At 40.0% G+C, this 26,005-nt stretch overlaps 2 protein-coding genes across 4 annotated transcripts; one reads left to right on the forward strand and one right to left on the reverse strand.

Moving 5' to 3' along the window:
• Nucleotides 1-1,035: 1,035 nt before the first annotated feature.
• On the reverse strand, nucleotides 1,036-22,214 carry ttc7b (tetratricopeptide repeat domain 7B). Of its 3 annotated transcripts, XM_029493445.1 has the most exons (22): nucleotides 22,041-22,214; nucleotides 19,863-20,017; nucleotides 19,679-19,754; nucleotides 19,496-19,588; nucleotides 18,294-18,457; nucleotides 17,414-17,535; nucleotides 16,461-16,539; nucleotides 15,363-15,538; nucleotides 15,138-15,201; nucleotides 14,880-15,017; nucleotides 14,517-14,705; nucleotides 14,195-14,312; nucleotides 13,193-13,250; nucleotides 13,008-13,080; nucleotides 12,685-12,845; nucleotides 12,304-12,420; nucleotides 11,446-11,543; nucleotides 8,170-8,220; nucleotides 5,624-5,764; nucleotides 4,086-4,288; nucleotides 2,549-2,622; nucleotides 1,036-2,421 (listed from the first exon to the last, which is right to left on the reverse strand). In XM_029493445.1, the coding sequence occupies exons 1-22, from the start codon at nucleotides 22,159-22,161 to the stop codon at nucleotides 2,274-2,276; spliced, it is 2,619 nt and encodes an 872-aa protein (XP_029349305.1). In that variant the 5' UTR covers nucleotides 22,162-22,214; the 3' UTR covers nucleotides 1,036-2,273. The 3 variants fall into 3 exon arrangements, with proteins under 3 accessions (XP_029349305.1, XP_029349306.1, XP_029349307.1); XM_029493446.1 differs by lacking the exon at nucleotides 8,170-8,220; XM_029493447.1 differs by lacking the exon at nucleotides 8,170-8,220 and having other exon boundaries at nucleotides 17,414-17,525; nucleotides 18,284-18,457.
• A 432-nt stretch (nucleotides 22,215-22,646) lies between these two features.
• Nucleotides 22,647-25,675, forward strand: fam177a1 (family with sequence similarity 177 member A1). The gene is made up of 5 exons (XM_029493448.1): nucleotides 22,647-22,778; nucleotides 23,229-23,411; nucleotides 24,062-24,128; nucleotides 24,259-24,356; nucleotides 24,446-25,675. Exons 1-5 carry the CDS (start codon nucleotides 22,710-22,712, stop codon nucleotides 24,659-24,661), a joined length of 633 nt encoding a protein of 210 aa, XP_029349308.1. The 5' UTR covers nucleotides 22,647-22,709; the 3' UTR covers nucleotides 24,662-25,675.
• Nucleotides 25,676-26,005: the final 330 nt, after the last annotated feature.

Consider the following 26,005-nt stretch of genomic DNA (forward strand, 5'->3'; position numbering starts at 1 on the left):
AATTCTGTCTGGCATTTCTTTTGTATGTGTTTGTATGCGTGTTTCTTTTGTGTTGTGGTGAATATATTTTCTGAATGTGAAACACATAGATTTCATTAAAAGTCACAAGTGAAAAAAGACTCAAAAGTAAAAGGGGTGCCACACAAGTGACCTCTGGAACAGACTGTTGGCGACACCTGAGAGGCCAGCAGGGACCTCAGTGGTGGTGGGTCATGAGCCTTGTGGCAGTGTGTGTGTGCCAATCAACAGTTGTTACCTGACACACCTGAACAACGCCTGTCAGCGCTGCAATCATCTGATAAGAGACACACAAAGGAGCACACACCTCTCCTTTGAAAAGATGTACACCTGAGAAAGTAACACACACTACTGCCCCAAGGTCATAGCCAGAGGGACTACCGTACGCGCGCGCACACACACACACACACACACACACACACACAGGTTCACTGCATTAACAAGCTTGAAATTAAATTCTATCTTCTCATGGAGGATTTCATTATGCAATATATGAATACAAAAATTAAAGAAGCAATCTGGTGGGTTTTTTTTAAGCACTTTATTATCTTAGTCATTTAACCGTCCTACTTTCACTCATTCATTTACAGTACAAGGAGTCACTGACAGGGATCATATCAACAAACTGAATCAGTTCATCTTCCCACAGTCTCAGTAACATCTCTCTCCAGAAAATAGAATTATAATTTACTTTCTAAAATAATAACAATAATATTACACATGGAACAGTCAAATGTACAACAATAACTCTTTGTAAATATAATAAAAAAAATAATAATCAAATGACAAAAAACAAAAAAAAAACAAAAACAAACCCTAAACAAAAAATCTATATTCATCTGGCTTAATTATTTAACATAACTGTGACAGGGCACAAAGACAACAACAATCACTGTGGGTGCATTTACACACAACAGGAAATCCGATTTTGTTTGTGTTACAGGTTTCTCCCATTGATAATCACACATTTTTAAAAATGTAAATGTAAAAGTTCACATGAAATGCTGACTTCTGTAACAGTTGATGGGGTGGCACATTAAAAACACAGCAATTCTGGAAATAGCTTTTTTTTTTTTTTTTTAGCAATAACAGGGAAACAGTATTACACTGTGTGCCCCCTCAGATGAGATCAGATACAGCTGGGCTAACCATTCCACCCTGTGTCCAGTCTTTATGCTCAACTAACAGCTACTGGCTCCAGCTTTTTGTTTATAGTGCAGCCACGTAGGTGAAACTCATCTTCTCATCTTACTCTGAGCACGAAAGCAAAGAAAGTGTGCATTCACCCCTTATTGTCAATGATTCCCATGGTGAAACTGAATGAAAGTGTACATACAAGAAAAATCAGCAAAAATCATGGAAAATTAACGGTTGTGACAAACATGAGGTTACAGGTGCTTCAAATTTAAACTCCATAGAAATACAGTGCACTGAACATTTGATATTAAAATCTAATTTCTTGTGTGTGTCAATGCAGCCTGTGTTTTGGCATTTAGACTATACTGATTGATTCATTGATTATACAGTGATCGTGTCTGTCTAAGGTTCTCAAAGATCTGACTGTCCTGAGCCTGTTCTCTCTCACGTGTGTGTGTTTGCGTGAATAAGATTATCAATAATATTTGGCTTCAAAAGGAAACAATAAAAAAAACTGTTTACCTCCTCATAACATTTCTGTACAATTTACTAGACTTACTCTGTGCGTGAACGGAAAATGAAACTGTGTATGAGTTTTGGTACTTGACAACATGTAAACAAAATGCACTCTTAAGACTTCTGAATGCTAGTAACAACAGAGTAATGACTCAATTCTTATTTACATCTTGAACAAGACAAAATAACAAACTCACACGGCATACTACAAAACACATACAACCAGACACAAATATGCACAGGCATCATGTTGGCACACATTCACAGAAATGGGTGGACGTGCACAGACACAAACAGGCACATAAAAAGTGCAGATTGACACGAACATGCACGGTATCAGCACACAGACCCCTGTGCTCACAAACACCCATGTTCAAGGGTCAGAGCCACAGCAAGGCATTGTGGGAAAGATAGGTGGACAGGGGGGGCGCATAGATGTTTATATGAACTATTTTGTGTGCGCGTGTGTGTCCGTTCATGAGTGTGACAGTAAAACCTTGTGTGGATGTGTGTAGGTCGCATGCAGGCATGCTGTGTGTGCTGCTTGCAGGTTCATCGTTTGTGCCACTGTACTAGAGCAGTGAGGCTACACTGTGTGTGTCTCATAGAGCTCTGGGTATGATGGTGAAGGGCAGAATGGGGCTGCTGGCCTCAAGCTCCAAGGCGGTGAGGAAACACTCAGTGGCAGCTGCAGCGTTTCCCTGAGCCTGTAACACCTCACCCAGACTGTTCCACACATCATGGGCCGTACTGAGGAGAGCAGGACAGGAGAGAGGTGATATAAGTAGAAAGTAGAAATCAGGAACAGAAGAGGAAAAAAGTAGTTATTGCTTTAAAACAGAACATCAAGTATACCGGGACACGCACGGACACATACCTGTTGACCTGTACAGCGTCCCTCAGGACTTTTTCAGACAGACTGTAGCGCTGGAGTTGGTGGAGAATTAGACCCTGTGAATTGGTGGACACGAAGACAAGAAATAAAAAAGGACAATGAAGAACGAGAGGAAGAAAATTTAAGGACTGCCCTCCTCTCTGTCAGATGTACCCTTCAGGAACAGTGGATTTGAAGTATATAGACAGGTAAGCTAAGGGAGACCTTCATTCTGCTCTAAGAAAGAAACACCTGTCACCATGGATACGGGCACATATCTCTGTCTTTCGTCATGTGTATAAAAAAAACAACATCACAGACGTATAAGCATAGTAAAGTAAAGTCTGTTTTCCACGAAACGGCTCAGAACAACTGAGGGGAATAAATCCAAACTGCCAAAAAATATTCCTATTTTTTAGGTTGGTGTTCGAAGAAATATGGACAAATTGACTTATTTTCATTTTATGTCCCTCTTATTCATATATTCCAGGTCATGTTGGGTATTTATGAATTTTAATGAATGAATGAATGAATATCTGAAAGTCTATTAATGAAAATTGGTATGAATGCCGTGTAGCAGACTGATATGAACCTGCAGGGCCTTATAAGAACTTTTTATAAAAGGCCATTCATTCCAATTTGGGATGTCGGAGCGTGGTGATGCAGTACGCGTGTAGCTCGGCTCTCTGAGGGTTGTGTGATCTTCTTCTACATGCCGACATGGAGTGGATAGCCTTCATCTGGCATAAAGGGTCGCAAGTCACAAAAAGACGGAGGTGTGTAAATGATAAAAGGATAGATTTTTTTTTTTTTTTTACAAGAACTAAAAACATAATAACTGATATGAAAACCCATACAGTTGTGTACTGTCCATTGTACAGCAGGTACACCACAGTATCTGTCACAGAAATAGTTCATATCTTTACTGACCTTACAAACTGCATGTTATATTATTATATTATGTTATAATATAAAATAATATGCACACCATTTATTTCATTTGATTAATTCCCAAAAAGCTATGGAGTAAAAGCCTGCTGGGAAATTTGTCCATTGAGCTCACCTCCCATCATTTGTATAAATGCGAGCCTGTGCGAACATCGGTTTTCATCTCAAAGTTTTAGTAGGAAGCCACTTCTTCAGAAAAGGGATGAGTCAGTGAGCAGAAGAGTGTTTAACAAAACCCCTCCGAGGGCGAAGGGTTGAAGAGAACTCAATGAGTTTACTGAGAGGCCTACAAAGTGAGATACATTTTCACACAGCATGATTCATATTCGTCAAATGCAAACCACGTTGGACGTGCAGCCAGAGGCTCACGATAGCCGGATGAATACTGGCTCCAGGGCTAATCAATACAGTGATGGTCGGTGAAAATAAAAACATACAGCCGCACAGACCAATAATGTGAGAGATGTCTACAGTCAAAATTCCAGGTGAGGTGAGAGAACGAAAGAGGGAGATGTGCTGTGCAGCATGTTGTCCAGAGAAGAGGGACAATGTCACTCCATGTATGTGTGTGTGTGTGTGTTAGATGCATTACCAGTCTCTGCATGGTCTTGACGTGGGTTGGGTTGATGGACAGGGCCTCTTCATACCAGCGCTTTGCCTCGTCTATATTGCCCCTCAGCTCAGCTATCTGCCCCTTCATGTACAGCACATTGTGGGATGTGGGGAACAGGTTGGCTGCTTCTTGCGTGCAGGCCGAGGCCTCTGCAGGTTTGGACATGCTGATATACACCTCAGCTGTCAGAGAAACACAGACAGGGAGGGACATTGCAAATTAAAGTGCAACCAGTTGAATACGTTGTAGCACAAGGTGTCCAACAGCTGTCTTCAAGTTAACATTTTGCTTATTGTAATTAATGGGAGACACTGCAAAGCATGACTGGCAGCGTCAATGTCCTAAAATTAAGAGTGCATTTCCCATAAATATTGATGCATCATGTTGCACCACCTAAAAACAAGTAACACTCTAACCTCTCAAGCTGAAGAGTAGAACCACAGTTAAATATTTAATAATAGTCTAGACATTAGCAGCATTTGCAGAAGTAAAACAGTTTACGAGCTACACACAGAAAGGAAAATGATTAATGGTGAACATAATTAAAAATACAAAGGAAGAAGCAGAAAATATGAGCAGCACAGCAGCAAGAAAGAATTAGTTCACTTCTCAACCTCAAATAGCGTCAATAGGAAAGACATTTTCAGCAACAAGGTCTCCTAAGATGTTGAGTGTACAAAATTATCCAAACAGAGAACGAGGCAGGCGAATGAAACTAGTCTGAACTGTCTGCCTGTCTCTGCTGCAATTGGATGATTATATTAGTTGTGTCGCCAGGCTGGAAATGATCACCTCAGACAGGAAGCAGCTGGAGAGATAAACAGGAGGACAAACAACCTGTGTGTGTGTGTGTGCGCGCGCGTGCGTGTGTGTGTGTGTTGCCTGCAGCTGTTTATGCATACTCTCCTTCCATTTGTTCCTAGTGCTGAGAAAAAAACGACTCAGGGTTCCAGTGAACTCAGAAGGAACATTTTATCTGGTCTGATTGCAGAGACCCCTCAAACGGATGTAATCCTGCAAGTTACTGCCAGACTGTTTGTTTTCAGTGCTACAAGCTCAGTGTTGTGGGAGGCTTTTATATATTCTAAATTCTAAAACATAACAAAACACACACACAGACAGAAAAGAAAAACCCAAAAACCCACACACATTCTTCCAATTAAATGGACTGAAAATATCACTGACATTACCTCCTTGTTGGCTCATTGGGAATCAGCTTCAGACATGATCGTACAGGATGTAACAGTTTGTGTGTACGTTGTTATTGTTACCCTTATCACATCCAACTCAGTCAGATAAAAGTGAACAGATTAGAGAAATGGCATCAACAGGATTTAGAAACTTTTCTTTTAGCACCCAGTGACCCAGCCGCCTACTGAATATTAACTTTAGAACACATAGTGACTTAATGTGTGTGATCAAAATCATATCTCTTTTTGTTTCAACAAACTTTAAAAACAACCTTAGCTCCTCTGTTTTTATCTTTGCGTGTGTACTGTGAATGTTCGCGTTCATACCTGCATGTAGCCAGATCTGAGCTAGGGTCATCCAGGGGTGGAGGGGTCCATGCTTGGGGGCACTACTCTGCAGGGAGGAGGCTACCTCCGACAGAGCCTGCTCTACCCGACTGGCTGCTATAGAGGTAGCGTGCACCGAACCTGGAGGGGCAGAATCCATTATCAAGCACCATTCACAAAGTCTCCTGGAGGTACTGATTTAGCACTACAGCAGTGTTAGGCAGCCATGTGCCACAATGCAGGGTTTGAAGTCAACCAAACGTGACAGCAGATTTCACAGATTTCCACAACTTCAGGAGAAAAGTTGTGGAAATCACAGCTCCTCTTCGTCACTCAGAGGAACAGAGTGCCCAGTTCATCTGGAGTGTTTGGTTGCAGCAAAAAAGCTCAAGGCTCTGGGTCCACATTGGCACACAGTTTCCTTCTCCTGCACTAAAGCCAGTCCACAACAATCCACACGCTGCAGCACACAGTGTTAAAGCCCTGGATTAACCAGGTCAAAATGAATTAATTTCGGCACTACCATGCATAAACACCACATCACTCTGCTGATTAGTAACTGAAAGAAATGTCCGTGATGTTTCATCTCTACATCAGTTCATTACAGTGATGCGAAAAAGGCGTCAGTGTCGGACTGCAGATGCACAGGGCAGAGCTGGGAAAATAAGACGTTCCCTGGGTTGTGAACTTGCATAGCGTTTTCCATATATTTACATCCTTCAAATGTTACATATACCTGAAATCATCCGCAGGAACCTCCACAGCAGCAGAATCTATATCTGTGCATGAGCGGCACAGAAGCATGCTCCAAGGAGTCACTGTTTGGCCTGAATGTGGCTTAATATGGTGCTGAGGGTCACCAGATTTTCAAGTAGCTTAGAGATATTTGAGAGAGAGGTGGGATATTTTCTGAGAGGGTGGGATGCCATATTTTCATACACGTTTTGAGGTAAATGTTGAAGAAAATAAATAAATAAATAAATAAAAATCTCCCAGATTCATAGACATAACTGAATAAAAACAGAATTAATTCACTCTGCTCAAGTGTAGGAATCTGTTTGCCGTTTTAACTGCTAAAAATATATTTCCTCATCAAACATACAATTTCATTTAGGTCCTCATGCCATTAATGTCTCAAAAGAGGACTGATGGGAGGGAATTGCTGCATCACCACGTAGTAGACATTTTGTTTTGGGCTTCTTTTGTTGTATTAAAGTGTTGCATCAATTATAACCTAAAGGGATTAGAAACATGATTATATCCCTTTGTAGCCTGGGCTTAATTAGAACTGATTGGTGGTCACGGCAAAGGCTTTAATCTGGTGAAGGAAAGACCTCCTGTCCTCTTCCCGTATCCTGTTCTCCCAAAGCCTTTTAACTCCATTCACTACGCTGTGTGTACAAGATGAGTGAGACAAATAAAAAGAGAATAGCTGAGGCTCCCTCTCTTTCTGTATGTGCATATTGAAGAGAGAACAATAGTTTTGCTGATAAGTGGATGTAGGGAAATGAAAAAAGGATGCGTCTATCTCACACAACATAAACACACTAATAGTTGAGTGTCCTCTCAACTATTAGTGTGTTCATGTTGTGTGAGATAGACGCATCCTTTTTTCATTGTTTGAGGAGCAGGCTGTAAGAAGCAGTGTATTATATGCCAGCATGCAGCAGCCCAGCCAAGTACAGCACATTTAGAGATGTATACTGAAACAAGACAACATGTATTGTGCCCAATAACATTATCACAATGAGCTATTGATTAAATTTTTTATTTTTTTTGTTTTAAATTCACTGCTGATATGATGTTCGTCATCATTTCGCCATCTATCTGCCTTGTACAAATCGTTTCCTGCAATACATAGACTCCTAAGTAAAATGTTATGCTCAGTGATAACTACATTTCAAAGACAGTAAAAGAAAGTAGTGCTGCTCTCTATGTTTTAGTCAATCCATCAGTTGCAAATTTGTAGAAGTAAATTGTTAAATAAATCTCAAGGCAGTAGAAAACTTTTGTTTTAAATGTACTGATGCAACTTCTGACGGACTTTCCTGAGGTCGTTTGTGGCTTAAATGTTCACATTTTCACATGGAAACGCATTAACTAAATCCGTTCAATTAAAGAAATTAAAGGAGGATTAAATTAAAGGAATACATTGATTTACAGGAAAAATGTGAGAAGTCATTGCACCATCACATGTTGACCACGTACAGCTTATTCAAGTGCCAAGAGAAAAAAATTATATGTAATTTAATTTAATCTGACTAAATGCAAATATAAGTTATGCATAAAAATGTTTTAGAGGGATCTACTGCAATCAACGCATTCCTTTAATACACTGTACCACTGACAGGATAAATACCTGTTCAACTTCCTGGAAAATGGTTTGCGAGACATCAAGTAAAAGCGGAGGATATTCATGTTTCCTTTGCTCAGAAATCACACATATATCTGAATCTGGTCAGTAGGATGAAAGGTCAACAGGGACCAAAAGGATGAACAGAACAATGGATGGAGAAAGTTCAGATGGAGGTTAGATGGCTACTTACAAACAGAAAACATGGAGGAAAAACCAAGAGTGTTAGCGTCCTGAAGACCGCCTTGAAAAAAACGGAAGGATGGAAAAAACAGAGACGATTGTTAATGAGAGAGGAAGAGAGAGAAGAAATATCCAACTCATTATGAGGGAGAAAAACACTTTCTCCACTGAGGAGCAGTGTAGAGGAGAACATAGAGAACTTCACAGAAGCTTTTAGAAACAGCCGTTAATAGTACTTAACTTTTTATGCAGAGTAAATCTTTTCAAGGATGGGCTGTACCATCCTGTCCCAATATATATCTCCACAGAAAACTCTCTGTTATATCACCCATAAATGAACAGGTTTATATTTATACTTTTCAATAACATAACTGAGGAAAACAATATTCTGGAAATCTGGCCTCTTATTTGAAATGATGAAACCAAGTACGCATTATTGTTTTACAGTACAAACATCAATAGCGAAAGAGATGGCAACAAGAGAGAGACACCATAAGCTTGGAAATGGGACAAAACAAATTCATGTTGGCTGAAATGAGAAATCCTCATACAAACAAATAGTAGGAGGAAGATGTCAAATTGTAACAGAAACAAAAGACCAAAAAGCAGATAGATGTAAAGAGACAATAGATCTGTGATCTGTGAAAATCAACACACTTGATCTCTAAATCCCAGCTGCTTCAACTGTGACTATGTGTTTGAATGTGAACGTGAATGTGTGTGTGTGTGTGTGTGTGTGTGTGTGTGGCTCCGATCAGACAGTTCACCTTAGACTGAGACTGTGAGTGAATAACAACGATGCTAAGCAATTGCAGCAGCTCCATCATGGCTAAACCGCATTCCGATTCACACCCAAAACATCCAAATACAGACACGCAAACATGCTTTGGTTTAGGGCAGGTCTGAGCACTACGTGTGACTGTGAGATATAGGTAACGCTCCAGGATTAGTCAGCTTAGTTTCTAACTTGTTGCACATGCTTGTGAGGTTTACTCAACTGATTGACCTTCTCTGGTCAGACAGACAAAAGGCTGTCTGATTGGACAGGATCGCAGTATGTTTTTGGGCCATCAGCTGATTGGTCATCTCATTCTTGTAGTGATGAGAAAACTTCGCAGGTTGATCAGTATAACACACAGGCCATCCTAGTGCTCCATGCTAAGACGAGATGACCTGGTGTCGCGATTAGAAAAAGAACTGGCAACTGAAATATGTGCGGGGCTGGACTCAGATTCCTGGCACTGCTCTGACCATTGTTCCAGTTTTTACAACAGGCAATTCCCCTCAGGCTTTAGGGATAAGCCTGGTGAAGCGCTACATTTTTATTTTTGTCAACAAACTTCAACAAAGAATTGATCCAAATAACAAATATTTAACTGAGAAGCCAAAGCTTGCTACATGTTTTTATGTCGCATGTATGGACTTGTCTATGGACTCTAAGAGATGAAGAGAGAAAGGACAGCCTAACATTGTTTTCATAAGACAGCAGCAGGTGTTCAGGTGATGAATGTAAAGACAGAGAGAATCAGAGTCATGGGGTACAAACGGGGTTATGAAACCAGTTACTAGCTGTGTTAATGACAAAGAAGTGTTGTTTTCTACATCCATAGATCATACACTGTCCAAGTAACAAATACCAATGTTGACTCATTTACAGAGGACTTTGTTAAAACAGGACAACAGGCCATGAGCCTGGTTTCAATTTTAGCTTTTCCATAGAAGGTGATGGGGCAGACCAAGTGAAGTTTGCCTGTAAAATGATTGCACAGCAGCCAATACTTCTAAGTAAACGTAGTAATGAAACTCTGGCAAAAGCTCAATAGGGAACATCTCTTCCACCTTGTTCCTTGATAAGCCAATGTTGGATTTCCCCTGAATTTTCTCCATCATTTCCCTTTTCCAAATCCCTCCACTAACAATCCTGACGTCACCAAATCCGACCCAAGATCTGTCTGTGTATATTCTTATTCTTTCAGACCTCCTTTCTCCACATTAGCATCAACACCTCCATGATGTCCAAGGTTCTTCATCCCAATGTTTTCATCAGCCACCAGCTGACTCCCCTCCACACCCCTAATGTCTAATTCATCCCCCAACTTCCTATTTTCATGTGGACCAACGTTTAATGAAGATGCTTCTCGTGGATGAAGTCTAATCGTTTTGACAATGACACAGCCTACACCATCTATAATGAGTTCATTTATCAGCCGCTGAAGTCTGACCCTACAGGGACCAGCTGCTCTTCCACTTTGGATATTGATGGCAAACTAATCAACATAGTGCTTAGCACAGAGCACTGGAGCAAGAGCATATGAGGAATTAACGCATTATTAAATGTGCGAATTAACCAACCATCCAATCTGCTCAAAAACTGTGTTTTTTTTTTTTAGGTCACTCTCCACACCATGCTACAAGATGAGCAAACATGAAGGCAGATTACAGTTGGAGGAGAGCCGTTGGTGAGTGACATGGCTGCAAAAGGACTGAGTCCTGGTCTTGGTGGATGCAGGAGTAAGAGGAGGGGTATAAGGAGGCAGAGAATGGGGAGAAGAGGGACGGTTCCTGTTTGGTGGGAGAGGAGGAGGCTGGAAGATGAAGACAGTGGAGGACGGGGAGTAAGGGGATGACAGTGGGGACGAGAAAGTGGAAATAGTGGATGGGGAGATGGGGGAGGACGGGGATGACAGTGAGGACGAGAAGGTGAAAATAGTGGATGGGTACATGGGGGAGGCCAGTTCAGAGCCAGAGTGAGAGGAGGAAGAACGTGAGGCTAAAACAAAGGAAATAAAACAGCGATAAGTGAAATTAATTAAGGAACGAAGAAAGGAAAGAAAATACACTCACTGGTTCTCAATCTGCATATGCTGATTAGAAACATTACTTCTAAAATCACATCCTAGATAAAGTAGCAACTTGTCAAACAGAACCAAAAAATATCTAAATTAAAATATTGTTGCCAAAGCAATATTTTACCAAAAACCATAGCAAAAGTAGAATGGGCGAGAAACAGACATTTTTACGTGATATCTGAGGTTATGCATTAGAAACAATCAATTTAAAAACAGAGAGGGTGATGTATTGCACTCTTGATTTCATTTATACCTTGCAATCTCTTACAATGGCTTGATAGAAAGGACAATATTAGATAAGAAAAATTAATTGCGTGTGTGAATTTCTGGGAAACACTGAGTACTATTAGACTTGCCTCACTGGGGCGATGTGAAGGGAAAACATTGTCTGTGTGTATGTATGTATGTGTGTGTGTGCGTGTGCATTTATTGCATACCAGTCTCAGGGTCACTGAAGTCAGGCAGAGTCATAGCGTTGAGCTGTCGTCTGTCTGCGATGGCTCTGTCCAACAGACTGCTGCCACGCCCTGAATCACTGCCACAAACACACACAAGGGCACGGACAGAGAAACAAATGACTGGGCTCCAGTGTTTTTGCATTGCCAGTGTTACTAAGCAATCTTTGTCTCCAAAACCAACATACAAATATGTTTTCCCTACATTCCTTTTGTTTCCTTAGTGCCTGTCTGTAAGAGGAGAAGCTTTATTGTGGTCAGACAGGACCAGGGGCTGTTTATATATTACCATAAGTGTTTACAAAGTGGAGCTTTAATAAATAAAAGCTAACTGACAAAGCGTTATTATCTTGCTAATTTGTGAAGGTGCACCATGCACCTGGCTTTTAAAAGGGAATGGGAAATGGCACTCTGATTGGTTTAGTGAATGCTACACCCAAAATATTGGAATGATTAATTAAGAGATCAAGTACAACCCTTTTGATCCATGTGCCTGAAACAGCAACAGTTTTTATTCAGTTGTTATAATAGGAAAATTATATACACACCCTGTCATTTGCACCACAAGCTTTACGCAAAGGAGAGTTTGAAGTGGGAATGGAAATGGAAGCGAATACAGTATGGCATGAACGCGCAACGACAGGATTATACCTTCAGCAAGCGAGTCAGACGACAACAGATGTTTCCTAGCAACCATTTCGCACTTGATTACTAGAGGAGACTGAAGTTTATAAGATAATTCTATAAGTTGCAATGGTGGGACATCCTTTGATGAATTAGGAGCGGGGAAACAAGCTGCCAGCAACTGAGAAGAGTGTGTTAATGTATATGCTCATGTACCTGGGGTTGGTAAGGTTGTAAAAGCTCTTCCAAATTTGCAGCATGTGTTTACAAGTGAGAAGAGCTTCCTCTGGTCCTCGACACATTGACTCCAGTTTCACCTTGGTATACAACAGACTGCAGACATAGTACACACTGTAACACCCAGGGATTTGATGTGAAGTTTAGTGAAACAAAAGCAAAGACACATAGTGTGGGCTTTAACCTCCAGAGACCCAAGCTTTCATTTGCCATGTATGTTGCCCATTTTGATTTTACACTGATCATAGTTAGCAAAATTAAGTATAATGGCAAAAACAGCCCAAAATGTAATGTCCTCATATGAGGATGCAGGGTCTTAGGAGGTTAAATGCAGTGTTGTGCATTGCTTGGGAATCTTACTTGAAGTTCTCTGGGTACTCAGACAGGGCCATCTCTATGATATTGAGAGCATCGTGATAATGTTTCTGAGCAGAGAGCAGCAGTGCCAGCAGATGAAGGGAGTGAACATCATCCCCTTGAAGCTGCAATGCCTGTCGAACATAACCTAGGGCCTCTGGGATCTACACACACACACACACACACATATATACAGACTACAGCTTTACAGTTGGGATAAAAAAAAAGTGGAATGACAGTTTTGTAATTCCCTCATATTCCTTGACTTTTTCCTAGCAGTCACTTGGACCCCCAATTTATACTGTGATTATAATATATTGTGTTACCTGTCTGGATACAGCAAGCTGCAATGCCAGGTAGAAGGCAGCTAGGTGGTCAGTAGGAGACAGACTCTGAGCTCTGCAAAGTGAAAGAGGAGAGAGAGAGAGAATGATTTTGGTCCAGACAAAAGGAAAAAAAAAACACCCTTGTGGGGAAATATAAGGGAAAGCAGACATAGTTCAGTCCAAACCTCTGGAAGGCTCCCAGAGCTTTCCTCTGGTAGTCCTCCTGTGTGCTCCGCAAGGATGCTGAGTAGACAAACATACAGGGACAGAAACTAAATTATACAGCAATACCTCCGGACTTATTCATGAGATACAATAGTCTCTGAAGTCATATCTGAATCAAAAAGGGAAACATGCATTGTCTGAAGTAAACAAGTGTGATTCTACTTGTTGGGCTGTTCATGCTGTCCACATTCATAAAAAAAAACAAAAAAAAAAACAAAAAACCCCACACCCAATTTACGAGCGAGTTTCTCTTATTTCTAATCTTCATCTTATTTTGAAGGCCTTACTTACTATCCTAAGATTCAAGTCATAAGAACCTTCACAATATTAGATAAAGATTAATGGTTTGGATTCTATTATTATTGGCTAGGTACCTAACGTTTCATTGAAGGATGCAGGGAAAAGCAGAACTTGGAATCTGCTCAAACACAGCTAGTCAAGTCTGCTAGTAAGTAATAGCTATGTGAGGGGAATAACAGAATAACAATAACAGACGCAGATGTACACATCTATGTTAAGACTGTTTAGCCTTTTTTGGAGTGAAGTGTGGTAAAATGTTGCAACCATGGGATGCCCACGGGATATATACTATGGATGTGGCTCCAAATGATTCGTAGGCAACTGGACTTGTGTTTGTCTAAGAAGACGTTGAAGACATTTCGCCTCTTGTCCAAGGGGCTTCATCAGTTCATGTTAATTTATTTACTAGTCCGCACTAATCTGACCAAGGCAGTAGAGAAGAACCCAGATGTTTAACCTCTGTGGGTGTGTTCACCAAAAAGTACCTGTGAAAATATTGGTTTCAACTGACCAGTACGAATCAATTGGAGACAGAGAACAATGACCTGGATGAATGAGAATCTTCATAGACATATAGATGTGGACTTTTTTCAAGAGGAGACACTCTTTCTTACTAGTTAGCGATGTTGAAGCATATACACACAGCCAAAAACGTTATTTACCATCTGTGGCTTTGAGGCTGTAAACCAGCCCAATGGCCAGGTAACCTTTGGCTCTGAACTCAGCAGCTTTCTCCCCCATGTCAATCACCATCTTTCCAAAGCACTCGCCCTCATCCAGCTGGATTGTTGTGGTAGACAACATGTAATGAGATAGAAATAGACAAAGAAGGGAAGAGATTTGGTGGATGATTGAAGAAAACAAATATTACCTTGTGTAAATATGAATTGTTGGCTGAAAAAACCTCACTAAAAGTCTCTGAAAACATTAAGATCCTTTGGCAAATAACAGTGTTTGAGTTTCTGCCTGTAGGATGATCCTTACCCAGTGCAGGGGACCGATGCACAGTTTGACAGCCAGCAGTGGGATGGTGGGATCGTCAGGCTTCAGACGAATACACTCCTTAAGGACCTTAACAGCACGAGCTGATTTGCCAGCTGCCATCAGTGACAAAGCGAGCTGATACCACAAATGAAACTCCTCAAAGGCAAACTTCATGGCTCTCTCCAAACACTGTACAGACATGGAATGGAACGCATTTCAGTAAGGTTATTAACTATAAATATCATCATGTATATCATACACTGATGTGTTTAGGAAAGGGGTGTTCTGTGGGTATGTGGGGTCTTTAACATACTTCACAACCACTAAGACTGTGACCGTGCAGCCTACAGAGGTATTACTCACCTCTGACAGCATCTCGTACTGCCCCCTCCTGCCGAGGGCTATAGTCAGCAGGTCGTACACCACAGAGGCAGACTGTAGGCTGATGATACGATCATTATTGTGTTCAGGGATTCTGCTCAGGACAGCATCACGGTTCGCCTGAAACACACACAAAGGGAGATATTCGTTTATAGCTGTTGTACCAGCACTGACCTCGTGTAGGATCCTCTATTTCAGAGAGGACTGTCAAATATTTTCCACTGGGGGTTTGTGTCTCACCATGGACTCACTGATGAGCAGCAGCAACAAAGCTTCTTCTGTATTCTCCTGAGGGCAAAACAGACTGAAAGAGAGAGAGAAAAATGGAGGGAGAAGTGACAGGGAGAAGATTGAGAGAGGTACTGGAGAAAAATTACATTGGCAATAGATTTAATTTTAGAACCATGCTGGCAAATTTCCTTGATTCTCCAAGTTTAGCATCAGTTAACACAAATTATCACTTACTTTTCCCCTGAGTACACTCGTGGGCGTCGGCTTAGACTGTAATTCTTGCTGTGAGTGTGTCCTTGCCGCGTGGGATCGTCCAATGGCGACACTGTAGGCGGGTCTTCCAGAGGGGACCAGTAACTCTGTTCACACATACCTCTGAGCAAAATCTCTGCAAGCTGCCTGGCGATGGTCTGCATGCACACACATACACACACATTTGGCAAATACGCTCTGTTACCCACATTGCAGCAATCTGTTTACTTTGGGCTTACTTCACTTCTAATATACTGAGAAACAGTCATATTAATTCTTAGTAGAGTAGAGTACAGACTGTAATCTCGAGTCTTCTGTCTTAACATACAAAAACAAATAACTAAAAATTAAGTATTAGTAGTGCCATTGAAAGAAATGTTAATGTTTATGCTAACTGCTTCTAACAGATGAGTCAGAAGAGGCTATTCAATCTGTAATAAAAGATGTAAAAACACATTTATTAAAAACAAAGGCATTCCTGTGTCCAATAGATGAGTAGTGGAGATTTCCAAAACATTACACTATTTCTTTCAGGAAACCGAATGAGTCATTTGAGGTGAGTAAACTTATAAGCTGGGTCGCCATTAAAGGTGTTGTGAAATACTTGTATGCAGAATAACTGTGATGTTTAAAAAGAGAAATACTGATCTTGTCTTCATAATAAACTAAAATATTATTTATATGTTCGTTATGTTTACTAACCCTCACCCTTGATTGTGAATCTTTGTTTACCAGTTAATTTTGTTGTATATTTACTATTCATCAAGTGTAATTGTTCTTTGTGTACCCATTTGTGCAACACATTTTTACAGCTTTTAATTTGAAATGCTAATTCATCTAGTGTTTGGCTTGTGTTTAGAGTGCAGTAACTTCATCAGCATAAATAGGGTTCAAGGTTCAATTCAAGTTAGTGTAAAATATAAAGGAATCATAGCATGGCTTCTCAACAAAATATGACCAGTTGGAGATATCTAACAGAGGCTTTCTGAGTGTGTTTGTGTAAATATATTAGGCCACTATTTGAGGAAATCTGGTCATTTATAACCATAATGACAAGGTAACCGCTAACTCATATCTCACCATGCGCAGGTTCTGGGTGGTTCTGGTCTCAACAGCCCGAAGAATCTCCCGAAACCGGCCCACACCTTGTGTGAGGTTACTATAGCAATATAGTGAGGAAACAGGAGGATAACTCCAAATTACATCCAAAACATTTAAGCATTCTGTGTGTTAGTCAGTGACTATTTTAGGGCATCGGTAGCAGATGTTTCTTTGCATCCTAATTGTGGCATTTTCCAAGATGACATAGCAGAAGCCTGTCTGACTGTGATGCTGTTATACTAAGCAGACTATATCTGCTACATCAACATTCACACATTTCATGTCTCTGTTCTCTTAAGTTCAAATTTTGTAAATATTTCACACAAATTAGAGCAGAGTTTTTTCTGTTTGGGATGAGGTCAGTTAACTTAATGTTCCTCATCTTCTCAATTTGAATGGATTACTTGCTTTATGAGGAAGTATTTTTACCTCATGCCGGAATTTCATTTGAATAAGCAGAAACAGGAATGAACATGCACAGTAGCCCCAAACTGGAGTTTATCTGGAAACCTGGAGATTTCATTAAGTCCACTATAAAGTATTTCTTATAGTGCAAGATGTTTTCAGCTGCTTAGAGTCCCGCTGTATTAAAACCAACAGCAGAATGGGAAATACTTTCAACTGCGCTGTGTATGTTACTTAACTGTGTTCACACTTTTCTCCTTTCAACCACCTGTCAACAGCTTTGTTATACAATCACTGTAAAGTGGGTGGAAAGAGCCTACAAAAGATTGTTCCTGCTATCTGTTTGGGAAGCTGACACCCTTTCTTAACTAGAATAGAGTTCAAACTTTAAGAGCAGCGTAAACACAATTGAAATAGTTTTGTTGTTCTGAAGTAACAGGAAATTCTCTCATATTTCTTTCTCTCCATTACCTCTTTTTACCCCTTGCCTTTTATATGCATCTATCTACCAACAGTTTCTGTCTTACCCATTCTTAAAATGGATGACGTGGGCTCTCTGCAGGCCTGTCTCCAAGAAGTAGCCCAGCTCCTGGTCTGGGGCTGTTGGGCCGGGCTTTGGGCTGCGGTTCTGGATCCCTGCTGATAACGCCTGAACAGGTACACAAATAAATAACACATGGGACCAACTAAACAACATTAAATAATTTATAGAACATTGCATAGACACATCTGCAATTCTATGTCCATGTGGTATTAATGCAAAAGCTTGGTTTTCATGAGTGATAACTGGTATTTCATCATCTCTTACAGATCAAAAGAATGATAAAACAAACAAGGAAAGAATCAGCAGATGAACTACTCATGAAAAAAAAAAAAAAAAAAAAAAAAAAAAACTAAAGCTAGACATAGCATATTAACATATTTAAAATTCTTTTACCTAACTCTTCATTACGTTCTTTATAATTTTAGTATATTTTTAATTATTTGTTTAAATAATCTTGAGTTGTTTTTGCCTCTCTGTACTTCTGATTCTATGTATAATAATATCGTTTGAGTTGTATCATGCAGCCTTTTACTGCAGCTTAATGTTGCTTGCCAGCTCAGTCTGTGTCCCAGTAGACAGTCTCCAAATAAAGAGGAAGAGATGTGCTTGCCAGTTGGCTGTCATAGGTGGTAATGCATTAGTCGAACTGCACACTGTCAGTACAATATTCGTCACGCACCCACAGTGATACTGTGACATAACACTTGGGAGTCCAGGTGCTAACCAGATATTTTGTGAACACTTGTATGACACTCAGAGAAAATCCTTAAATCATGTATGTCAGGTATTTCACGCGCTCAAACACACACACAAAAATGCACAAATGTGCGTGCGCGCACACACACACACACACACACACACACCTTCTCAGCCTCCTGCAGATAGAGAAGAGCGATGTCTCCAGACTTCTCATAGCAGGTGATGATTTCTTGCTCTCTCTCTGTTGTGCTCCTATTGGATGATGGAGACCCCGTGTTCTTATTGGACAGAGAGGGAGAGCTGGCTGGGACCTTCTCTAGACACAAACCTGAAGGGAGACAGAAAATGAGTCAGCAAGGTAGAGCTGGGGATGATATAATTCCAAATCTGTATCAAGGACCAATGTCATTGGTAAATAGACTGATCACTGTCTCCCAAACCAACCCACATCCTAAAATCTAATGTGTTTTAGAGTTCTAACTATGCAATAATGCAATGTTACCCATTGTTACTCATTGAACTCGTTTACAGAAATGTACTTGGACTCCATAATGCATTGATAGGCCCTTGACTAAACTGTTCAATCTATTAGATTCAAAGTCATTTCCATACTAATTTTCACACCTACGGGTGCTTGTATGAAAAGCCAACTTAACCCGCAGATCACATTTTTTAATCGAGGAGTATTTTATAGTTCAGTTCAATTTCGTCTAACCTAACACTTCATACCGACAGCAATGAATTAAAATCATCATCAGCCTAAAAAAAAAAAAAAAAAAACAGCTCCAGTATCAGTATTGGAATCAGCTGATCCAAAGTTGGGTATGTATGGGAACTGGAAGCAAAAAAAATTATTTGATCATTGTATCTTTACATAAGGGTGACAAGAAAATAACAAAGGTTTTGAGCTAATTGTTATTGTAATACAGTTTAGTCAAAGTTTTGGTATATACAATGACAGGTTTGTATTGTGGTTTTTGTCCTGATGTCATTTTCAAATCAATGTACTTTGGCTCTTAAAATATAACAAATATTTTGTGGTCAGCACATTTCATACAAATCAAGCATGAATAACAGGAGCAATAGCTGTCAGTTTCATGGCTGAATTATTTTCTGGTTCAGAGACAACTCATAGGCCAAATAATAAAATGAGAATAAAAGAAATTGGCCAACTAAGCATACAGGAGATGCCAGTGCAATTATTCATATAACTCCTTCAATTATCCCACTGCTGGTGGTCAGCAGTGACACTGTACTGTCACCAGCTGGGGGGAAGTGGTACTGCAGAGACTTAAGCAGACTGAAGTCTGAACTGTCTATCCATCTGTGTGTGTGTGTGTGTGTGTGTGTGTGTGTGTGTGTGTACCTTTTGTAGCATAGGCCTCTGCTATCATAGAAAGTCTATAAACCGGAGCCCCCACCAGCTGCATGTCATCCAGATTAACCCTGTTATAGTGATCTGTGAATGTATCAAAAGCATTACTGAATAATAAAATAAAATATATTTTAATTGATTAGTGATAACCGGGTAGTGGGGGGGGGGGTTTACCTAAAGCATCCCTGTATTCTCCCTCCACATAGCAGAGTTTAGCCATCAACAGGCTAGCTTCTTGGATGTAGTCAGCCTTTGGAAGAGAGACGTTTCTTATTATATTAAAACTAATGTTCATTTCTGATAAATGTATACATATTGTCGCTATCTTAATTTGTGATCCATGTTAATCAATAGTTACCTTGAGGTTTCCTCTGTCCAGAGCAGCAGTGAGGTGTTTCCTGACCTCCACCAATTTAGGTCGAGGGCCCCTGGGACTGGCTCCCTGTTTGATGGGATTCTCCTTCAGGTATGTCTGAAGTTTACATTCTCCCAGCAGGAGTTCCCCAAGGTCATCTACTCACATATACATATATAGAAAATATAATTCTATGAAGAAATGATGGCACAGCACAAATCTGTCCTCCATGATCACCTCTATATCACTTTAAGGGTCATGAGATAAAAAAATAGTATGGTCAATTCAGAGAAAATCTACATTCAGTCTGCAAATTTAAAACCATCAACCAATGAAGTAATCTATAGTAAATCTGAGGGCAATATATGGTCAGTCTGGTGTTAATGTATAAGGTTTCAAGGACTATCTACAGCCAATTAAGTATTAAGTCAAAATTCATTAATACAGTACTTGACACGAGTTTGGGTTGAGTTTGAATGGTGAAGCAATCAGTAATCAGGTTACTAAGAACTCTCAACTGATCCCAGTCAGTGACCACAGCTTATAACTCTCATACGCAAAAGTACAATCCGCTTGACATTCCACAAGCCCAGTGCTTTTCATTAGTCGGAAATCTACAGATAAATTCATATCCTGCACATTTAGACAAATAGCAGGTGATCATGCTTTTTCATAGGTCGGATAGTAAAATCACTGATTTTAAATGAATTATTTTTCATGTATGTTTGGATTCTGTTTTACTCCATGGAATGATCTCATATCCAAGCATCTTGCCATGATAATAGATGGTGTTGATTGGTATATTTGTTAACTAGAAACTTTCATTCAATAAACGCTTTGGAAATGGAAGTTTCCTTCACCCTCCCACAAATCACAAATTTAAAATTTGAAAATTAGACAAAATTAGACTCCTTGGCCGTATTTGTTCAACCGCCACACCAAGCAACAACAACAACAAAAAACAAACAAGAAATCACACCATCCAAAAAAAAAAAAGAAAAGAAGAAGCTGATATCAGACTCTTACTTTCAATCGTAATCTCCCAGCAATTGGCGTTCTGCCACTGGGTCACATTATTAATGGTTGCATTACATTGAAATACAGATATCGTGCAAAAGACTTAATAACAGAAATAAGTAATGAACTACATTAGCCACTATTAGCAGCCTTTCTGGGCTGCTGGCGACAACATATATAACTGAAGAGGAAAAGTGCAGCATCTCCAGTTGGAAAAGGTTGTGATATTTGACAGAGCTGGACAATCAATTCTTTCTATTTTAATGTTGTGGCTGTATCAGAAAATCCGCCTCAGTCAGGAAGCACGACGCTCGAAATCACTTGAAAATGAGAATGAATGAGGGGAGGTACAATGGTCAGAGGTGAACTCAAGTGTGACAGTGATTCTAGCAGATGTTTACCTTCTGATATACCGTACTGTCAGCTGTACAGGTCACCGTTCAGCATCGTTAGCACGCGATAGTGCTACACAGCTACATAGATAGCTACACAGCTAGCTCCGAAACCACCATTTAGAAATCAGCCAACTTTAGATGTTCCGATGTTTATGGCAAACATGAGATCGTCCTGGCGCTTATACTGAGTATAAAACAAAAAAGTTGACTCTTCGGGCTAATCCGGGATTCTTAAATTATGCAAAGGATGTTTTAGCTGAATAAAATCTCAACTGAAACAAAATGTGTATGGTAGTACTGGCTAACGTCACCCGTGCAGAAGTGTGCAGAAGCTTCTTTCAGTTCTTTCACTTTTAAATGTCTTTACTGTTGCGTGTTGTTGGTGAGTGAAAATGTCTTGCGCTTGTCACACAACTCAAACAAAGAGACCATTAACCGAATGGCAGATGTATTTATTTTTTACTGTCCCAGTTGTGTGGAGATCTGAGTGAACCGGAATGAGCGGAGCTGTCACAACACAGGAACCAATTGTCAGAGTTCTTTCTTCCTCAAAGATTAAAGTAACTGTATGTTCAGAACAGGCTGTCCAAAAGTAGCAAAGTGGTAAAACACACATGACACATTTGTTAGCTAACCGGCAGTCAGCAGAAACCGGTATTGGTAAAATCCCAGCACCGGCTGCCGCTGACAGGAAGTACCGAGGACTGGGAGCAAGGAGCAGGCCCTGCCGTGGCGAATGGACGAACAGGGAAACACGCACATTTCTTACCGTTTGATATGAGTTTGGCGGATAGCTGTCGTACTAACTCCGGTATCTTGTCCCATTGCGCCTCTGACCGGCACCGCTCTATCTCGGTCTCCAGTCGTGAGCCAGACTTCCTCGCTGTCATTTTCGTGTTTGGGGTCGACAGGACCAAAACAGTAGAGAGAGGAATCCTGACTGTGAAGCTGCAACAGGAAACACACGGCTTCCGGTTAACCGAGTCGAATTAAAACTGTGATGTACGTTCGCTATGTCCGCTAAGGACTTATCAACTATAACTATTAAAAACAAACACCTCATTTATGGTCACTGGATGTGTTATAAATTGATAGATTTAGGTAAATTGATGTTAGTAATTATTGTGCATTTGTTGGGAGGAGATGTAACTCATTCAGAACGGAGTACCACAATCCCAGGTCAATAAAAACGCGTCTCTTTGTGACAAAAGTGTCATTTCATTATACCTCTGTTTCTAGTGCGTGTAAAATCCAGCTTCGCTGACTGATGTTTACAGTTTGAATCCCCTCCTTCTATCATTTAATATAACGTGTTTGATAAACGTTAGTGTCATTTGGCCTTCGCTACTTGAAAACCTTTTATTTTGAAATCTAGCAGGAAGCGGGATAGGCAGAACTCAGCCAAACGGATGTTGGTTGGTTGGAGTAACTGACGGAGATGGCAGATCTGTCGTTGTATTTAACCAGTGTCAACGTTTCCCTGGGACAAACTATGGAAACTGAAAAGGTTTGTCAACAAGTCACAACTTTCGTCACTTTTTGTGTTTGTGAACCATAAGACTAAGACTTGCTTGGATATGAGCTAATTACTTCCTTAGCTGAGGAGCTAGCTAACAGTCAACAAACACAAAGTAACGTTAGCTAAAGTGAGCTAACTATAAAACGAACCGCTGTTTGTGTTATATTTAATGATCTGTCAGAAACTTGAGCGCCACTTAGCTTTTTAACCTCTATATTTAGCTACGCTACTATTTGAAAATTGAATTATTGCCACACGATTGGTTACTTATTACAGAAAGTTGGGTTTTATCTGTTACTGCTTCCTGTCCGGTTCGCCATCATAGTGAAGGAGGGTGCATGCAAGTCTGTTACACTCTTTATAAATAATTCCAAACACAGCAAATATTCAGAAACAATCACATGATGATATTTTGGATATGATGTCTCTGACTGGCAGAGCCATGGCGGGACAACAGATTTTGAGAGTGTGGAGATGGGGGACTCATCGGGAGGCCGGGGAAGAGTCAAGGTTCCCCGAAGGACCATTTACTTTGCCAGCGGAGAGACCATGGAGGAGTATAGCACTGATGAAGAGGAGGAAGAGGATCATCTTAAGAAAGATGTCGTCACTGTAGATCCGGTAGGCTGAGCTCAAAATGTTCGCGTCAGCAATTTTACTGAAATCATCAAGGTATCAGAGACTTTGAAACAGCGTCGGTCATTAGACCAGTCCTGTGGATGGTGTTGGCATGACAGAAATGTTATCCTCAGGCTCTGTGGAGAAACACGGCTTGTGTTCTCAAATTCTCTAAACGTAAATGGTTGACCACTTCATTCATTCTTCTTAAAAGTTAAAACTCCTCAAAAATTCTAAGTAAATCAGCGTTACCTACTATGAATACGGTTTAAGGCATTAAGACATTGTGTACGATAAAATATGTAATTACTTCTCAGAATATTTAACCAAATATGAGTCCATATGTGTTATGAATTGTAGCCATACTGTCAGAGCCTCAGTTAATGTGTTTTCCTAGTGATGGTCTGGTGACCTAGAGATTTTATTGCCCGACCAGGGACCTTATTTGTCTGTCCACATCTCCACCTAGCCTAATTACATCTCATGTCAGGAGAGTAAATTCTGTGCATTAGAGTCCATTCCCAGTATTGCCCTGTGCTTTTAAGACTTTTTATCAATGCTTATGATGTCATCATGCCAAATTTGTTCTTGTAGTCTTTGGTGCATGTGTGTGCTCTAATTGTGATGTTTCTCTTCAAACATATATATTTTAGGCTAAGTTGACATGGGGTCCATATTTCTGGTTCCAAATGTGGAGAATGGCCACCTCCACCATCTCAGGTAAAGTAGTATAAGATCTGACTTTCAGGTTACCAAGAATCAGTTTTTTTTCCCTAGTCAGAGTAAATACTGAAACCTCAGAGAATGTACTGTATTTCTAGTATTGAATATATGTGTGGCTTTCTTGTAGTGTGTGACTACATGGGAGAGAGACTGGCCTCTCTTTTTGGCATCACTTCTCCTAAGTATCAGTATGCAATTGATGAGTACTATCGTATGAAGAAAGAGGTATGATGAATATACACATGCACACACACACAGCCTTGAGCTTCATATGTCACCCTCAAATATCAACGTTACACACTGTTTTCCTGTAGGAGGAAGAGGAAGAGGAGGAAAACCGTCTGGCTGAAGAGGCAGAACAGCGGATTGCAGAGCAGCGGAGAAGTGAGCAGGATGCTTCTCGTCCTGCTACTGTGGAGCAGCCGGAGGCATCCAGAGCATCATTTGTAAACATCAGCTTTGAGCTTGAACCTGAGCCTCCTCTCAATACCCCAGACACCAACAGAGTCCCTTCTCCTCTTCCCTCCTGAAACCTGACCATGTCACACCTCTGACCATTACAAATTTCTATCTGGCAAAACCTTAATTTACTTAAATGTATAGATTAATAATATTATTTTTCTAAGTTATTTTATAAAGAGATATTAGTACACAGTTCAGGGATACATTGAAAGGGCTGTGTTATATAAGTGGCGGCACTAGTCTCATCTGTGAGTGTAAGATTTATGTACATTGTGCAAACATATGCCACATAGAATATGTTGTTTAATTATCTGTGGAGCTGACTGGGACAGTGCTCAGCTCATTTTAGTTTGTTCATCTGGATGTGATGCAGGAATTCATTCACAAAGTTGAATGGAGGTAGATAGTTTTTGCCTTTCAATCTGTATGAATACTCCTGTAGGGATGTCATCAGATCCAAAGCTCCTATTCTCTCTCTCTCTGGATATATATATATATATATTTATAGAGAGAGAGAGAATTTTTTGCCTCAGAAAATTTACTTAAACACTAACCTGAGATGATTTTTTTGCAGATTTTTTACTTTATGCATCACATTTTGTCTCTGTGATTATACTTGAAACAGTGAAATAATTGTTAAAACATAGTGGATTAATGGTAAAATCAATTAAAATTAAAAAAAAAAAAAATCACTTAGTACTGGAATTCATTGGTGATTGCGAAGTAGAGTTTCTCTGATTCACTGACTGTACCCTCCTGTGTTGAGGGCTTATTCTCTAAGTGTCCTTGCCTGAGCTGTCAGAAGCCTCTTATTAATTATTTTTATCCACTGGTTTGTCTGTGCCATGTGCATTCAGACCTAAGACCTGCTTATAGCAGAGCAGCGGTGTCTGAGGTCATGAATAGACCAGACACACACATAGAAGCAATCTGCCTTCTCATGATCAACCCATTGCGCTGTCATTGAAACACCAACATATCCTCCCATATAATCTTGAGTAAATTGGTAATACCACAGTTGTGTGTGTAAAAAAAAAAAAAGAAAAAAAAGTGTGGCATAAAAAGGCCGTCTCATGCAATAATGAATTTAACTGAAGCTTTTCTTGAATCTGTAAATACATATTTATATTTTCTGTGTTAATAAAACCTTTAAACTTTTGTTGAATTTCTCTCATAATTACTTTAAAAAATCCATAAATATAATTATTTCACTGCTTAAAATTGTCATTCCAACGTATTTGTTAACAATTTTAAATGACAATTTTCAAATTACATGTTATAACATTATTTTTCCACAGCTAAAGGTGAGAATGTAAAGAACTGAGATCCTTTTGAAATATTATTTGTTATCATGCATTTTATAACTAAACAGAATAAGCAGTTAATAATCCTGGAGAGCCCTTTCTAAATTT

This window comes from Echeneis naucrates, chromosome 22 (assembly GCF_900963305.1).
Source record: "Echeneis naucrates chromosome 22, fEcheNa1.1, whole genome shotgun sequence".
NCBI lineage: Eukaryota > Metazoa > Chordata > Actinopteri > Carangiformes > Echeneidae > Echeneis > Echeneis naucrates.

Excerpts from the sequence above, each read along its gene's own strand:
- ttc7b (XM_029493445.1), bottom strand. The coding sequence starts at position 22,161 with ATGACAGCGAGGAAGTCTGGCTCACGACTGGAGACCGAGATAGAGCGG. Across the intron at positions 8,221-11,445 it reads CTTCAGTGACCCTGAGACTG|GCGGTCTTCAGGACGCTAAC; the intron begins GTATGCAATAAA and ends GTTTTTTTCAAG. Across the intron at positions 2,623-4,085 it reads TCAAGACCATGCAGAGACTG|GGTCTAATTCTCCACCAACT; the intron begins GTAATGCATCTA and ends ACCAATTCACAG.
- fam177a1 (XM_029493448.1), top strand. The coding sequence starts at position 22,710 with ATGGCAGATCTGTCGTTGTATTTAACCAGTGTCAACGTTTCCCTGGGA. Across the intron at positions 23,412-24,061 it reads ATGTCGTCACTGTAGATCCG|GCTAAGTTGACATGGGGTCC; the intron begins GTAGGCTGAGCT and ends TATATATTTTAG. Across the intron at positions 24,129-24,258 it reads GGCCACCTCCACCATCTCAG|TGTGTGACTACATGGGAGAG; the intron begins GTAAAGTAGTAT and ends GCTTTCTTGTAG.